The sequence below is a fragment of the Dermacentor albipictus genome, chromosome 1 (assembly GCF_038994185.2).
Source record: "Dermacentor albipictus isolate Rhodes 1998 colony chromosome 1, USDA_Dalb.pri_finalv2, whole genome shotgun sequence".
NCBI classification, from domain to species: domain Eukaryota; kingdom Metazoa; phylum Arthropoda; class Arachnida; order Ixodida; family Ixodidae; genus Dermacentor; species Dermacentor albipictus.
In genome coordinates this window covers 77,321,462-77,339,795 of record NC_091821.1, presented here as the reverse complement: position 1 = coordinate 77,339,795, position 18,334 = coordinate 77,321,462, and the positions used below count along the sequence as shown (strand labels likewise).

General features: G+C 46.6%; 1 protein-coding gene across 2 annotated transcripts in view; it reads left to right on the top strand.

Annotated features, from left to right (window-relative positions):
• LOC135917641 (cyclic AMP-dependent transcription factor ATF-6 alpha-like) overlaps positions 1-17,742 on the top strand; it is a 119,352-nt gene extending 101,610 nt beyond the window's left edge. For both annotated transcript variants that reach the window (XM_065451214.1, XM_065451215.2), the window contains exon 13: positions 14,581-17,742. In XM_065451214.1, the coding sequence (XP_065307286.1) occupies positions 14,581-14,864 (284 nt within the window). In that variant the 3' untranslated portion in view covers positions 14,865-17,742. The remainder of the gene's footprint in view (positions 1-14,580) is intronic.
• The last annotated feature ends 592 nt before the right edge of the window (positions 17,743-18,334 follow it).

Below are 18,334 nucleotides of genomic sequence, written 5' to 3'. Positions count from 1 at the left end.
TCTACTTATTGGAACCGTTTCTTATCCATATAAGGCCATCCAGTCACAGGCACTGCACTTTCATAATCAGTTTAAATTTTCTCTCTTCGGCGGTGTCATTACTTTTGACGGACCTTTTTGCGAACTAATGTGCGTATGTTGTAGCGAGAAGAGGCATGGCTGTCACCTTCTGCTGGGCTCGACAAGAAAGCATGCCGCTCATGATTATGCCGCACTAGCATCAAAAGTTTGTAATCAAATGACTCCCAGCACATCACAAATTAAATTATATTGTCGGCTTTGCCGTCCAACAGTGCTGAGCAATGATAATTAACCGAAACTGACGCCACCTGTTCACTAGTAAGCTTTGGTTTGGAGTCTGAGTCGTTTTGTCCCACTGAAGTGTTTTCCTGAAGGTCCACCGCATGTCCAACATGTGGACTCGGCTTTTGCAACTATTTTCCTAGAGTTTCGGTAAAGCTTCTCTCGTAAAATCCCAGCAAGGGGCGCTGCCGGTGTCACTGCACAGTTATCGAAAGTCGCTCCCATGGTGTCGTTCTGTGCGGCTGCATCGCGAGAAAAGCATCCTGCTCGAAACTATGCTGCACCTGCACTTGAATTTAGTGATGAGGACTCTAGTTATGATTCTGAAGATGACAGTAAGGCATATTCAAGCCATGATGGCGACAGTGTTTTGAGGCGGCATGGGACATCCGCAGCTGTTCACCGGCGAGTTTCCTTTACGGCCTTGAGCGGTCTCCTTCCTTGTGTGCGCTTATCTGCCTATCTTTTCTCACGACCTGAGAGCTCTACTGATTATCTTCAGGGTGCATACTTCGCTTGGTCATAATGTGCGGCCATCGGCAGCAAAGAAACTTCCGCTCACGCCAAGAAGGCCGCCCATAGCCCATCTCAGCTTAGCATTATGGATCAGCCCAAGACAGTTTACAAAGGCATGGGATTTCTTTCTACTATTCTTCTCTGAAGAGGTGATCAAGGCATTGTGCAAAATTGCAAACAGATATGCTTGGATGTATAATCTTGTAGTTGCCCAGCTACGCTGAATGCGATCGGTCCTTGAAGATGTGCATGACTCGAGACAAACTGGTGAAGTACATTCCTTGAACTTCTCACCGAACCATCCTCAGAAGATGCCGAAGAGGAAAAACTGCAAAACGTGTTCCGAGGACCACAAAGTTGAACAAAAACCATATGGTTTGTGGGAAAATTGTGGAGTGCATCTAGGCTTCACAAAATTCAGGAACTGCTTCACCGCATGGCGTGAGCGATGAACTGGTCATAGTTTCTTTTTTGTATCCGAAGAACGGCAGTGTACTGAGCATTCATTTTTTCAGACACTATTTCTGGGTTATTTATCTTTGAAATGTATATTCTGAATTTTATTTGATATTAATATTTTTGAAGATATCATGTTTTTTATTGTTGTTTTTATCAAATGGCAGCAAAAATGGTGCATTCTAGAATTTTTATGTTTTACCTAATATTTTTTTTGTTTGTTTGTTTGGCAGCATGTGTTTTTGGAGAGAGCATTTCATTATGCACAATATACTATGCTGCAGTGTGTGCTGAAATATTATCTGTAGTGGTAAATCATTTTTTTCCGAGACCTATAGAAAACGGCCATTTTCTCACGGTAACAAAAAAGTTAAAGGGCCCCTCACCAGGCAACATAGCAGATTTTGTTTATGCACTGGAAGGTGTTACGTGTTCTCTAAGGAGTGTTCTACTGCAAGAATTTTTCAGATTGGTTTTTTAATAGCAGAGATAGAAATATTTGAAGTGCCGCAAACCCATGATTTCAAGAGGCGAGTGTCACCGCTCTTTTCACTTGCCCCGTCTAGCCTCCGCATGATAAATTCCTTCCCTGCGTTATCCCATACTGGAGCTGGAGAGGATCGCGTGACAATTATGTCATGATCCCTGTCTTCTTTTCTCTCTCTCTCTCTCCCCTGCGCATGCATTTTTACTGAGTGTCGTACTTCCGGTAATGGTCTCGCACACGAGCTGTTGCGTTTGTCTCGTTTCACGCAGCAGACAATTTTGCAGGCTCTGCACGAGAACACTTGATTAGTGGTATAAGTCAGTGCCACAATCACGAGCACTGAGGCAAACACGAGGGATGAAAGAGTGTGATTGCAACACTGGACAATGGTAGAAAATAAGTTAGTTTCATTATCTGCACGCACAACAGCACGACATGGGAACAAGCAGATGAAATTATTGATTGATTCTTTAACAGTACCGCGTGAGCATCGACTGATCAGCCGGTCAGTGCCTTCTAACGGCGCAAAGTGACGAGATCAGCAAGAGTAGCGCATGCACACAAACTTCCCCCAGGTCCATATGGCACTGCCCTTGTCATGGAAGCTTCCCTGCTTATCGGAGGCAGAAAGTGCACGGGAGCCCCGACGCATCCTAGTTATAACATATTGCCGTGCCAGTACTCCAATAAAGAAGAGGACAACGTGAGTAGGCATGAGCGTTTTTGTGAAGGCGCCGTGAAGAAGAAGAAGTCGCAGTTGCGCTCGGTATTAAAAAGGTGACCCACCGTTGTGCCTCCTGAATAGTGCTCTACGACCCCTGTTTTTGACGTTGCGACACTGATGGAGGTGCTAAAGCCTGCAACCCCATGCGGGCAACCCCTTTTCGCAGCCTTACACCCAGTCCAGAAGCTCCACCTCTCATGACGACCCCAGTCCACCGTTTCAGTCGGCGCCTGCTCGCCCTCAGCCTGGAGTTCCCTCCCGTTGCGACTCTCACCGACATGACTGCATCATCGGCACTTCTCCCTCCTTCACAGACGGTGCCTGGCCTTTCCCAGGCGACTCTTGAATACCCTCGCGTCCCCGACATCTTCCACGGTGATGCATTTGAAGATGGTGAGGACTGGCTCGACCAATGCGAACGCGTTGCTCTGGTAAATCACTGGAACGACCAACAAAAACTCGCCCATGCTTATTTCGCGCTTGAAAATAGCGCTCGTACATGGTACGCAAACAGGGAAGCGAGCTTCTAAACGTGGGGCAATTTTCATCGGCAGCTTTTCGATACATTCTCAAGCTCGGACCGGCGCGATTTCGCGCAACAACTTATTGAGGCTCGGGTACAGAAACCCAACGAAACCGTCGCAATGTATGCGGAAAATATGGCCCGTCTGTTTCGCCGAGCTGACCCCGATATGACCGAGGCAAAGGTGCATCACCTTATGCAGGGAATTAAGGAACTGCTGTTTGCCAGTCTTGTCCGAAACCCGCCAAGAACAGTTGACCAATTCATCAAGGAAGCGACTGTCAGCGAGCGGGCACTTTAGCAACGTTTCCACCACTTCGACCGCCAGCCAAACAACACACCAATCAGCTCCGCAGCTCAGATTGTTGACCACACTTCTTTACGGGACATGATTCGTGGCATCTTACTTGAAGAGCTGTGAGCCCTCGGCATTCCTCCTACGCAGTCACTAGTCATTTCTGTTGCCAAAGTCGTGCACCAGGAGTTGCAGCAAGCCTTCTCCTCACCAGCCCCGTGTCCAGAAACACGTCCGCCGACCTATGCCGACATGGTTCGACGTCCTCCCCCTTCACCTCCAGTAGCACTATTTCAGCCAAGGCCCGCTCCCGTACTGTGGTGGTAACGGGAGTCTGTGAGACGACCTCCAGTTCGCCGTACCAATTTGTGGCGTGGGACCGATCGTCGACCACTCTGCCTCCACTGCGGTGAACCAGGCCACATTGCCCGCTACTGCCCCCATACAGACGCTGAAGTCGGCTCCTTTTCGCCTGTGGCTTCCGTGCACTTTGACGACCGTTGTGCCCGCACAGTGATCAGCTGTCGACCAGCCAAGCAGCTTCACCATGTCGTCACTGGCAGTCCCCGTTACCTGTGCGTTACACTTCCCCAAACTGTCATTTTCAGCACTGACATTGGCAGGGGTGGTCGCTCCCCTAATCCACGCCGGGGAAATTAACGGCAGCGACCTCCGGGGAGAAGGTTGCCCTGTGTCGAGATGCGAAAAATATCCCCCACACTCCCCACGAAGACGACCTGACGACGACGACGGCTACTCACGCCGACAAAGATAATATGACGACGACGAACACTCACGCCGCCGACGTTGCCCGTGCCGATCTCAGCATTTATAAAAAAACTATTCTTATCTTACTATGCCTAAATATAAATGTAAAGTGATGTGCTAACTTTTTATAAAACTATTGATAATTTTTTTGCTTATCAGAAATTCATTTATCAAAAAATTATCTCGCGAATTAACAACGAAAGATGAGCAACATCTTTTCAGTTCTGGTGGATGGACATCACGTCACCGCACTTGTTGACACTGACACAGACTTCTTGATTATGCGGCAAGAGCTGGCCGACCGAATTAGGAATGTGAAGACGCCGTGGACAGGGCCCCACATCAGAAGTGATGAGGGTCAGCTAATGACACCAACGGGAATATGCACCACATCGGTAATTCCAGCTTCATTGCCACTTTCATAGTTTTCCCCGACTACTGCAAAGACCTCATCTTGGGAATGGATCTTCTGCGAGATCACAGCGCAGTCATAAACATTCCAGAACGTATGGTGACATTTTCTGCCAGCCCATACGGTGACACGATGAATGACAGGCAACATGAGCGTTTGCGAATCGCCGACGATGTAACCATTCAACCTCAATCCTCCCACCTTGTAATGTGCGAAGCCTTACCACGGGGATGTGATCGCGGAGCAAATAGTTGCATTATTGCTCACACAAGGCGTTTCCATTGCTAGAGGTGTACTTGACATTACTCATGGGCATGCGGAAGTCCTTCTCATGAACTTCAGCAATGAACGCCGTCACATCCAGAAGGGTACTGCAATTGCTTACTGCGACGACATCACCCAAGTTACAGGTTGTTTCACTCCACAAGCAACGACCGTCCCGCCCTCGACTTCTTTGTCTGTCGACGTCAGCTTCACCCTGTCGCCTTCCGAGCGGCAGCGCCTATCGGAGCTGATACACCAGTTCAAAGATTTCTTTTTGACTGTGTCGAAGGTCGCACAAACACCACTGACCAAGCATCGTATCATCAAAAATGATACTACGCAGCCAATTCAACGAAATCCCTACCGTGTAGCTCCAAAGGAATGAAAATCAAAAGCAAACGGAGAAGATGCTCGAGGATGATGTGATACAGCCTTCAAAAGTCCCTGGGCGTCGCACGTGGTCTCAGTCAAAAAGAAAGACGGCAGTTTGCGATTCTGCATCGATTACCGCAAATTAAACCAGGTCACGAAGAAAGACGTCTATCCGCTGCCACACATCGACGATTCGCTGCACAGGCTGTGGCATGCATGTTATTTTTCATCAATGGACCTACGAAGCGGGTATTGGCAGATCAAGGTCGATGAGAGAGATTGTGAGAAAACTGCCTTCGTGACTCCCAAGGGCCTTTACGAATTTGAGATCCTTCCTTTCGGTTTGTGCTCGGCACCTGCAACATTTCAGTGTCTAATGGACACCGTACTTCCAGGCCTGAAGTGGCAAACATGCTTGGTCTATCTAGACGACATCATAGTGTGTTCTCAGCTACATTTGAGAAACACCTAAGTCGGTTACTCACTGTTCTCCAAGCCATACCCTCGGCTGGTTTGACGTTTAAGCCCAAGAAATGTCATTTTGGTTTCAGTGAACTGTGCTTCCTCGGCCACGTCGTCAGTCACAAGGGTGTACGACCTGATCCAGCCAAAATAGATGCTGTGGCAAAGTTCCCCACACTATCCGACAAGAAGGCAGTGAGGAGCTTCTTGGGGCTGTCTGCCTGACACGAGACGATGTTTTCTTTCTGTGGGGGAAAATGAGCAAGCAGCATTTAGCGAACTACGCCAATGCCTGCAAACGCCTCCTGTTCTTGCGCACCTCGACCAAGATGCCCCTACAGCACTTCACACTGATGCGAGCAGTGTTGGTCTGGGTGCCATGCTGGTGCAGTGGAAAGACGGCTCTGAAAAAGTAATCGCCTACGCTAGCCTAACTCTCTTTCCTACGGAGGAAAACTACTCAACTACCGATAAGGAATGCCTCGCCGTGGTGTGGGTGGTTATCAAATTTCGCCTGTATTTGTATGGCCGTTCATTAAAGGTTGTCAGTGATCATCATTCTCTTTGTTGGCTGACTACATCTGCCCGTCTGGCGCGCTGGAGTCTTAGGCTTCAGGAGTTCGACATTGCCATCATTTACAAATCAGGAAAGAGGCACACCGACGCCGACTGCCTCTCGCGGTCACCTGTCGAGCCCGCAGGTAACGATGACGTGGACGCTGTATTTTTGGCCGTCGTCAACACCGTCACTATTTCACAGGAGCAGCGCCACGACCCATAGCTGCTCCCACTCATTAAAAGGCCGAAGTAAAGGCATTCCGCGACTCTATGCCAGGGGACTGCCGTCGTTTTGTCTCCAGAATAATGTTCTATATAAGAACTTTTCTGCCTGTGGCAGCACGTGCCTGCTTGTCATACCAGCATCACTTTGAAAAGAACTACTAAAAGCATGCCATGATGAAACCACTGCAGGTCATCTAGGCTACACAAGAACATTGTCCCAATTCCGACGGAAGTGCTACTGGCCAAAGCTACCCGCTGCTGTAAAGCACCACATACAAACATGTCTTTGGACTGCCAAAGATGCAAAGCGCCTCCCGGCAAGCCCGCAGGTCTCTTACATCCAGTCGAGGTACCAAGCCAGCCATTCACCCAAGTTGGAATGGATTTCCTGGGCCCATTTCCAACTTCTACAGCCAGCAACAGATGGATCATTGTTGCCACCGATTACCTGATGCGCTCTGCGGAGACAAAAGCTACACAGCAGGGCACAGCAGCTGAAGCAGCTCATTTTTTCATTGAAAACATAATGCTTAGGAACGGCACCCCAAAAGTAGTCATCACAGACAGGGGAACTGCCTTCCCTGTCGAACTTCTTGACTTGCTTCTCAGACTCAGTGGTACAAGCCACCAGAAAACAACCGCTTATCATCCCGAGACGAATGGACTAACCGAGCGTCTTAACAAGACCCTCGCAGACATGCTATGCATGTATGTCGACATAGAACATAAGAACTGGGATCAGATTTTGCCTTATGTAACGTTTGCCTATAATACCGCTCGACAGAAAACTACTGGAATGACACCGGTCAGCTTGTTCCATGGTCACGAAGCCACGACAATGCTGGATGCCATGCTGCTGCACGAGTTTGACGACCTACCTGCTGACGTTGAAGAACTTACTCAGCGCGCTGAAGAAGCCAGAAAGCTTGCCCGCATACGTATCTGCATTCAGCAAGACCGAGATGCAAAACGGTACGATCTTCAACACAGGTCTGTTTTCTACACCCCCGGCGACAATGTATGGGTCTGGATACCCATACGCCATTGTGGACTCTCCGAAAAACTCCTACGACGGTACTTTGGCCCGTACAGAGTGATCCGCCGCCTGAGCGACGTGAATTACAAGGTCATTTGTGACAGTGACAGTAGCTCCAGTTGCCGCAAGCACTTACCCGAAGTGGTGCATGTGGTACAGATGAAGCCTTACCTGTCGACCTAACTTTTGCTCTTTTTTTGTGTGTGTGTGTGTGTGTGCGTGCGTGCGTGCGTGTGTGTGTGTGTGTATGTGTGTGTGTGTGTGTGTGACTCTGTCCTGTTGTACTCCGTGCCATTGTTCCGTTGTCCCGATTAAATTGCGCATCGAGACAATGCTTCCTTCGGAGGAACGCAAATGCCGTGCCAGTACTCCGATGAAGAAAAGGACAATGCAAGTAAGCATGAGCATTTTTGTCAAGGCGCAGTGAAGAAGAAGTAGCAGCAGTTGTGCTCGGTGTTAAAAAGGCGACCCGCCGCTGTGCCTCCTGAATTGCGCACTACGACCCCTGTTTTTGACGTTGCAACAATATGCTGCTGTAGGCCACATGCACCGAAAGGTAAAGAACAAAGCGCGTAAGAAAGGAGAAATAGCTGATGCAGCATGTTTGAAACTAGGTCGAAAAGTTGATAATCGCCTCCTGTGCTACTCTTTCTTGCCCCTATGACACAGTTGCCTGGCAGCTCTGCATGTTTTGTTCAGTATTTTCCTGTGCATGCACACTAGAGCAGCACATGCTAAAGAGAAAATTTTTTTTAATGGATGCAAGCGAGAGGCACACGCTCCTGCTATCTCCAATAAGCCAGGAAGCTTGCACCAAATTAATCGTGCCAGGAGCTGTGTCGTGCTGATGGGAAGAGCCTAGGAGACAAAACTTGCACTTTGAGTGAACGTCGTGTGCATGCGCCACTCTTGCTGCTCTCGTTGTTTTACACTGTTGGAAGGCGCTGGCCGGTTGGCCACTCAATGTTCGCGTAGCGCTGTTAAAGAATTAATTGACTGTTCATATTTATCACTATGGTACAGGGTCGTCCTTTTTGAAAGGGAACACGCGAGCGCGTGGCCTGTGCTCTGCGGCGGCTGCCTAGAGCGCCGGTCAGTGGCAGCGAGAGGGAGCACGTCCGCTTTTGGCGTCATCTATTGACGGTCAGAATGACTAGGCATGGCCGAGTGGAAGCGCCTACTGGACTCCCTTCCCCGTATTACTGATGCGCAAGGAGGGGGGGCCTGCAGTGCGAGCGCGATTTGCTAGCTGCAGGCCCCGATCCTTGCGCATCAGTAATACGGGGAAGGGAGTCCAGTAGGCGCTTCCAATCGGCCATGCCTATTCATTCTGACCGTCAATAGATGACGCCAAAAGCGGACGTGCTTCCTCTTGCTGCCACTGACCGGCGCTCTACGCAGCCGCCGCAGAGCACAGGCCACGCGCTCGCGTGTTCCCTTTCAAAAAGGACGACCCTGTACAAAGTAAAACAAAAACACACAGACATTCAGTTTGTATGTTTTATTATTTCTCTATACTTTAATTTGTTTATTGAAGCAACAGATTAAACAGATAACTGATGTTTCCTTGAGTAATTCTCAAAGTCACGTGTCACTGTGAGTGACATCACAGCATTGCCATGTACGTAGGTGCGCTTGTGCGATTGACGTCTGTCGTGTCTGAGGGAAGGACAGTGCAATGGTGGAGCGAAAACAATACAGCTTTATTTAGCCATCAACTTAACAGCGGCAGGCAAACTGCCCGGTTCTATGTTACAGGAGTGAAAGCACGCGCCAGCTTGGATGCCGGCAAAATTGCGGATACGCACGAAGTCTCCTACACTGAACGTACTCGCACGATGCCTGCAGCGACTGGTGTCCTGAAACTGTTTGCGGGTGAGCCGCTCTTCAATGGAGGGCCTGACAAGGTCTAGCCTAGTCCTGAGGCACCTCTCTAACAGCAGAAGAGAGAGTGCCTCTGCAGTAGTCGCTTGCGGAGTGTTGCGGTACGGCAGGAGGAAGTGTGCGTGCTCCGATGGTGATGTGGGTCGGCTGAACTTCCGAAGTGCACCCTTCAGCGTCTGGATAAAACGTTCTGCCAGACCGTTGCTGCTGGGATGATACGGAGCTGTTCTCACGTGTCTGGTTCCTACTCGCTGCGGGTACTCCTGGAAATCTGCAGAAGTAAACAGAGTGCCGTTGTTGGACACTAAAGTCTCGGGAAATCCAAATTTGCTAAACAGTTCATGTAGGCATGAAATGGTTGCTTTAAGAGTGGTTGTCTGCTTTGGAAGCACTTCTGGCCATTTTGAATGTGCATCAACCACAACGAGGTACGTCACTCCGTTTATCGGGCCAGCAAAATCAACATGCAACCGTTGCCAAGGGCGCATAGGCCGTGCCCAAGGATGCAAAGGCGCTTTAGGCGGCAAATTGCGATTAGACGCGTAAGCGGTGCAAGACGCGGTGAAACGCTCTGTGTCACTATCGATAGTAGGCCACCAAATGTAGCTCCTTGCTAGTTCTTTTGTGTGAACAACACCTGGATGACCTTGGTGCAACTCGTCCAAAATGAACGTGCGGAATTTTTCGGGAACAAGTACGCGCATTCCCAGCATATTGCATTCTCGATGTATGAACAGTTCTAGTCTTCTATGAAAGAATGGTTTGATTTCATTCAGGACACTACGCAGCCAGCCTGGCAGGATATGATTGGCCACAGTACGCAAGGTAGCGTCACGTGAAGTTTAACGAGCAATATCATTGCTGTTGATCGGCATAGTGTCGAAGCGTAGGTTATAAAAAGATTCTTCCTGCTCTTCGACCGTCGGCTGTGTTATTGGCAGCCTAGACAAGCAATCTGCGTCAGCATTCTGTGCAGAAGGCCAGAACTTTTATGAAAAAGAACGGGCTGACAAACTAGCTGCCCATCGCTGTAGTCTTGCGGTGTGCGAGCAAAAATTGTAGCCAAAGGTTTGTAATCCGTAATCAAAACAAAATGCCTTGCACACACATATTAATGGAGTTTTTTAACGCCAAACACAAGAGCTAAGGCTTCTTTTTCTAATTGGCTATAGCCTTTCTCAGCACGACTCAAGGTGTGCAAGGCATATGCTATTATTGGCCTTATCTGACCGTCGGAAAAAATGTGCGAAAACACTGCACCTACCCCGTAGGTGGATGCATCACAAGATAACTGCAGGGGCAGGCCTGGATCATAGTGCGCCAAGATCGGAGCTGACGAAAGCAGCTGCTTGATGTGCTGAAAGGCACGATCGCAAGCCGTGTTCCAATTCCAGGCAACGTCTTTCTGCAAGAGCCTATTTAAGGGGAAAAGAATTGTGGATAAGTTTGGAACGAACTTTCCGTAGTAGTTGATGAGGCCCAGCAGCGATTGAAGTTGGTGCTTATCAGTTGGTGCGGTGCATTGGTTATCGCGGCCAGTTTTTCGTCCATTGGTTGGATGCCGTGTTTGTTAATTACATGACCCAGATAAGTCAGCTCGTCACGAAAGAATTCGCACTTCGGTGGCTTGATGCAAATTCGGCGTTCTGATAGTCTTTTAAGAACTGTGTCAAAGTTCTGCAAGTGTTCTTCCTTTGAGTGACCCGTAATTAGGATATCGTCAATGTAGCAAAACATAGTTGAGGCCCTTCAAGATATTATCCATTATATTTTGGAATATTGCAGGTGCCAAAGCAATTCCAAAGGGCAGACGATTCACGGTGTAAAGATCCTTGTGGGTGTTAAGCATAAAGTACCGTTTTGACTCTCGATCCATTTCTACTTGCTGGTACGCCCTCTTAAGATCAATTTTAGAAAATTGCTGTCTGCTAGCGAGGGCTGCAAACAGCTCGTCAGGCTTGGGTAACGGGTAATGTTCTACGTCTAGTATGAGGTTCAGTGTCAGCTTGTAATCACCGCATATTGCCGCATCTTATTGACCCATCCCGCTTCAAAACTGGCACCACTGGAGTGGCGTACTCGCTACTCGTTACCGGTGTCAATATGCCCATCTGTTCTTGTCTAGACAACTCTTGCTCAACAGTACTTTTTAGAGAAAACGGAATGCTTCTAGCTGTGAAAAATTTTGGTGTCTTCCATCTTTGGAAACAAGTCGCCTTCTCACCTCGGATGGTGCCTAGCTCGTTCCTGAAGAGGTCCTTATGGCGGTCAAGCAAGGATTGTAGCTCGGGAAGTCGTTGAGCGCTTAGTAATGTCTCCCCCCTGTAGCTGTTGCAGGCCGCGAACTTGGCTCCAATCGACGTGCACTTGCTGAAGCCAGTTGCGCCCGAACAGTGCTGGCCCGCTCTGGGGAAGCACGTACAGCGGCAAGCGCTGGCACTGATCGTTCTGCTCAACTCTAAAAAAACAAACACCACATGGCTTCACAGGTTCGCTCGTATAAGTCCTGAGCATCAACTTAGTTTGCCTCAGAGGTACTGCCGGAAAAAGTGAGCGGAACTGACCCAGGGACATTACCGAAACGGCGGCTCCCGTATCAAGCTCCATCTGCAAGGGAACACCCTCGACGATTAAGATGAGCATAAAGGAGTCTCCTGTCTCTACCTCTTTAATTGCAACACGTTGCAAGGGTGGTTCTGACGGTTGTAACACCCGAACGTTCTGTACTGTTCACTTGGCTGCAATTTTCCTTGCTGCATTAGGCAGGCTTTCTGAATGTGCCCTTTCTTGTTGCAGGAAAAGCAAGTCGCATTTACGTGCGAACACGCATTGGCAGTGTGAGTTGAGTTACAGCGGAAGCATTTCGTTGTTCCCCTGGTAGGCAACTGATGCACCCCAAACTCGCTTTCAGGCTTTGAATGAGCAGGTGTAGCGTTAGCGAGCGCAGCTTCCAAAGCTGTTACACGGTCAAAGGCTCGTTGAAACGTTAGATTCTTGTCTTCCCAAAACAAGTGTGTTTGAATGTCGACTCTGAGCAAACCGCACACAAATCTGTCTCGAAGCAACTCGTCAAGAAATGTACCAAACTCGCATGTTTGCGCCAATGCCCGTAACTTCACCACGTACTGTGGTATCATTTCGTGTTCCTTCTGCCCTCGGTGATGAAACTTTGCACTTTCGCCTATGACTGACCATTCAGAGGCGAAATGTTTACGAAGAAGCTTGCACAAGCTTTCCACGGACTTCGAAGACGGCTTATCTGGAGCGGCGAGCGACTTGACGAGCGAATACATCTGTGGACACAATATGCTGATGAACGCGTCTACCCTCCGGTCCTCCGGAACATTATTGGCTCGAAGCTACGCGTGCACACGTTCTTCATAGCTTGTCCAATCGCTCGTAGAATTGTCTAAATGTTCTTCTTGCCGTAGCTGCAGACTCATGGTTGCCTTCGCCATACTGTCCCAACCAGCTGCTCCTCAACTGTCCGTGCGTAATCCGTCAGCAGGTGAATTACGTTGCTGTCAGGCAGGAGCTTGTTCCTTGCTGGCAGGATCCCACCCTCGTCGCCAGTCTATGTCGTGTCTGACGGAAGGACAGCATAACGGTGGAGCGAAAACAATACAGCTTTATTTAGCCATCAACTTAACAGCAGCGGGCAAATTGTCCGCTTCTATGTTACAGGAATGAAAGTGCGCACCAGCTTGAATGCCAGCACTTTTAAGCACAACCAAAGAGTGATAACGCTCGCGCCTCTACCATGGTGCGCGACATATCATAGCGACTCTCCTGCGGGAAGCATGACGTCCACGAGGAGAAGGGTAAACGGCGTTTGGTTTGAAATTTAAGTTCTTTCCATGGCACGTAGAGATGTTAAACTAAGCAGACACAATCATTAGTGCACATTGTATGCATTGCACTTGTGAGCTAAAAATGAACAGACCTTGTGAGGAGGCCCTTTAAAGGGCTCCCTCACCAGGCCCCATAGCAAATTTTGGTTATATGCTGGAAGTTGTTATGTGTCCTCTAGGGACTGTTCTGCTGAAAAAAATTTTCAAATTGGCTCACTAATAGCCGAGATAGAAATATTTCAGTGCCGCGAACCCATGATTTCAGAAGGCGAGCTCCACTGCAAAGTGAGACACTCTCTCCACTTGCCCCATCTAGCCTCCGCAAGTGAAATTCCTTCCCTGCGTTCTCCCATACAGGACCTCGAGGATCACGTGACGCATGTCCACCTGTGGGCACTGGCTTCATTTTCTTTTTCTCGTTTCTTTTTTTTTTTCTTTTCTTTCTTGCAGCACTGCGCACTTCCACTGACGGCGTCGCGCACGAGCTGTTGGGATTCTCCCATTTCGCGCAGCACACGATTTTGCGCGCTGTGCACAAGGACACGTGACTACTGGTATAATTCAGTGCTACACGAATATTGAGGCAGACACAAGCGGATCACAGAGCATTATCACACGCTGGAACATGGTAGAAAATGGCATAGTTTTGGTACCTGCGCTCGTGACTGCACAACCATGGGAACAAGCAGACGAAGCAGAAGTACATCTCTCATGCTTCGGTGCAAAGTAAAACAAAAACACACAAACATTCCGTTTGGGTGTCTTATTTATTCTCTAAATTTCAATTCATCGATTCAAGCAACCGATCACACAAATAACAGATGTTGCCTTGAATAATTCTCGAAGTCACTTGTCTCGATGATTGACGTCACACTGCGGACACAAGTACGTAGGTGCAGGGACACAAGTCCGGCTTGGAGTCACCGTCGGGCTTGGAGCACGGTTGCCGCGAAGGAAAGGGAAAACAACATTCGGATTGAAATTTCAGACCTTTCCATGGCGCATAGCGATGTAATACTTTGCAAACACAATTGTTAGTGTGCATTGTATGCTGTGCACTTGTCATTGCAATATGGCCAGACCTGGTGAGGGGCGGCCCTTTAAGGCAAGCGGAGCTGTTGTGCACACTAATTTGGCTCTTGAGATTTTGTAATTCATTTTTGTGTTAGAACATTCTAGAATCAGTACTGTATATCGTATATTCTTGCCTAAGGGCTGCACACCTAAATTTGAGCCTAAATATTTCAGAATAAAATTATTCATGTAGGGGTTGCACCCTGCCTTTTCCCAAGCATGCATTCCGTAAGCAGTATATTTATGTGCAATATTGTGAGGCCCTTGTTGACTTAATTATTAGTATTATCATGAAGTTCATTCAGGTCTTTGCTTGCTCTTTTCCACCTGTTAATAATTGCCAGCCTCTTTTTCTTTGCACACATTTCAGAATCTACACACATGATAAAGGAACATGTGCCGATGGTGCAAATAGACTGTGAAGTTATGAGTACCAAGATCATGTATGTCAAAGAATCGGTCATTCCACCCCACTTGAGGCAACAGCATCCCCGCAATGCTACTCAGCCAAAGGCCACTGGAACTAATGTAAATGTTGCTGCAGTACAGACGAACGTGACAAGGCAAGAACCAAGTTCCTACGGACGAAACATGTCCAACCACTCAAGACACCAGCGTTTGCCACTAAGAAACCATACTCGGCGAAATGGCTAGTAGTACCATCCAACTGTCATGTGAAGTGGCATTTGGCACCTTAACTTATTTGCGCGGCTGACCGAATGCAATTGTACCAGCCAAGACTCTACAACCTTTCTCTCTTAGTGCTTGCACAAAGACTCTGTGCGTCCTTACCTTTCTGTTTGGGCAACAACATTGAGAAAAAAGGAATTGTGTGTTCACACAATGTGTGCGTGACTCAAAATATGGGCTGACTAGCAGTGAGGTAGTGAATTGGAGTACTGCGATTTGTGACTTTAATAGTGTTGACAGTTGCATGCCTTGCGTAGCTTGCCTATGGGGTTTCTGCTTTTTTTCTTTTTTGCTTGTTTGTATTAAGTGAAAAAGCATTGATTGCTGTGGTTTGTTCTGTGTAGCTTTTATTATTTTTATGAATTGGCTCTCACATTTAAATTTGCAGCACACTGAAATCCTTGCCATAGGTAACCAGTTGCAGTGGTTGCAGTTCTTTATTGGTATTGGCTGGCTGGCATGCCGTAGCACTTGCGTACAGGGCTATGTTAATAATGATTGCCATTTCTTTCTTTCAATGAACCCTCTTGCTTTCTTCAAAAGCATGTCTATATCAAAGGCTTAACACAACACAGAACTTTGCTGCATGAACCCACTTACAGCTTACATTACTGGCTGCAGTGCGTGAGTTAAACACACTGCAGTTGAATATAATTTTATGTGGAAGGGGAAATAATCACACTTATGCTAAGTCTGCATGTCAATTTTTTCATGGAATTTGTTGACATGCAAACTTTGCCTAACCTGCTGCGATCACCATTTTGCAGAGCAGGCTGGTCGGTTTTTGCAATTTATATTTCCGTACCTATTTGATAGCTTGTTTTGTTTACATTAATATATGATGGAGGCCTTGCCTTTGCCCAAAACTTTGACCAGGCCATATACAGCATGAAAAACTGTACTTGCTAAGCAAGGGTGAGGTGCAGTTTCATTGCAGTTAAACGTAATTGAATATATGAAACCTGATTCTCATTTTATAGGTGTATGTGTGAAGTAATAGTCAGTTTCTGGTATTTGATGATGTTCTACTATTCCTGTTTATAAAGCAGGCAAATGAAAGCTGGCGCTACAAGCTAAGAAGTAATTCGTTGAGTTGTCTTTGTACAGGCAAACAACTAGCTATGTACAAAGGAGTGGACTATAGTTTAATGCGATAAAACCAGTTTCTAGCTCTAAAAGTATGAAATTTGGTTGTATTGCCATCATGCAGCATTGTTATGCATATTTCCTAAATGCAAATGATGTGATTTATTGTCTATGTTGTGTGTAAACAATGCATACTTTGAGAACACATTCCAGGATGACTGTCTCCTTTGTTGAAGGGTTGTTCTTCTGCAGAAATATGTATAATTTCAAAGCCTTGCCAGCCAGTGATTTCAGTTTGTTGTGCCTGGGAACACAAATACTTTGAGTACATGTAACAATCTGTGAATTTCCGGGTTACATTACTCATCGGTTGCCGATTGCTACAACTGCTGCTTAGTTTCTTGTCATTGTTCTTCATGCAGTGTTAATCCCTGGTGGCAACACTGATGCTTTCCAAGAAGGCAGAAATCTCGAAAAACGGATTATGTACATATGTAGATATTTGCACTTCCACTGTCATTTGAGGTGGTTCTTTTCCCCCGGTTTGGTGTAATAAGTTGCCTTAGAGGCTGTAAACTCATTATTTCCTCGCTCAATTCATATGCATGCTACAGAATTTGATAACATTGTAGAATGATTTTCACCATAGAGACCAAGACTGTGTTTACATGTGGCATTATCACACTGTACTTTGGTCAATTTATTGTGTTTTTAAAAAATATATATATATATAGATAGATACACATATGCACACAGTTATATATGTATACATCAAAGTGCTCATATACAAAATGTTCTTTGCTGTTACTTGAATAATATTTGTGAGGTTTCTACGCAACCAAGAAAGAGTAGCAAAAAAATTGAAATGCAGTCATCGTGTTTGCTAAATCCTGGCTTCTGTGAAGCTTGAAATATTCACCATAATTTAATAATAGTAGCTATAGGAAAATTTATTACGAGTGAGGCTGTGGCAGTGTGCTGAATTTATCATACATTTGTGTGTGTGTTTGGCAAATGTGTTTGTGTTCATTTGGTGGGTTTCGTTGTGGCTTAGGTAGCACATGAAGGGCATATTCATTTGCAGTTATGTAATGCATGTGCAGGCATTGTTACTGTGTTTTAAGACCTTGTTGCCTTGCATTTATCCTACTGCACCTTGACTGTAAAACAAAAATAGTGTGGTTCATGTCACTGTTAATGGAAACATTATATGAGTGCAAGCACAGTTTTTCATATAAGATTCATAAAAAGAAAGAAAAGTATGATTTGATTGTAGCGCAGTTATTGTGAATTCTTGTATAGAGCTAGCTTGCCCAAGTTAGCATGTAATTCATGTGCAAAAACATTAGTTCATTTATCAAAGGCTCATTTCATAAAATTATTGTGTTCTGCACATGCTTTAAAGCTGTGTGTCACAGGTTAAAATGACAACAGTGTGTACGCTGTGTATTCTTCGTTTAATCCCTGATATGATTGCAGCCTACATTTAGTGCTGTGACTGGGGTATATCTACACTCGTCCTGAGACTCCTGTGCTTTGAGATTGCGCTAAATGTGAAATGTGAACTTGACATTTGCTTTTTTGCTTTTGCTGTTCATATTTTGCCATACTCTGCCATGTATGTACTTCAGTTGCACTGTGGTATTTATTCTTTGGCACTTGTTTTATTTTGTGTGCGCATGCATGTGCAATGATATTTCCTAGTCCTGTGTTGTATGAAACACACAAAATAAAGTTGTATACCTTAGTACACAAAGTTTGTCATTCATTTTTTGTGCACCTGCAGAAGAAATTTTTCTCGGTACAAAGCTCCACAGTAATAGAACAGGAATGAAATAGTACTCCATGAATGTAGCATTTCTTTTGGCAGTGATGATTTCACTTTCGACATTATTGTACTGAGTATATGCAGTGTTTTGTACTTGTATTGTTTACAAGAAGACATGGATACCCCTCACAAGAATGCGCACTCACCTTCTGTTCCCCTGAACCTCATGCATTGAACCTCATGCAGGTGAGGAGCTGTGCCGGAAAATTTGTGATGGTGAAGGAGGGTGGAGATGTGAGATGAGATGAGGGAGGGCAATGCAGAAACGAAGGCCAAGGAGGACACCACAGAAGTTATCTACTGTTTCATTCTGGCGTAAAAGATAACACTGCAGTGTGGATGCTGTAACATGGAAATGATTGAGCAGAAGGCTTGAGAAAGATGCTCTTTTAAAGCAAAGCTCTCTTTTTTTTGTGAGCCGTTCTGACCTTTGCTGAGCCTGGTTGCTGCTGCTGTTTTGCTGAATAGCTCCCACACAGGACTACACTTATATAATGAATTCGCTTAAGCATAGCTATCT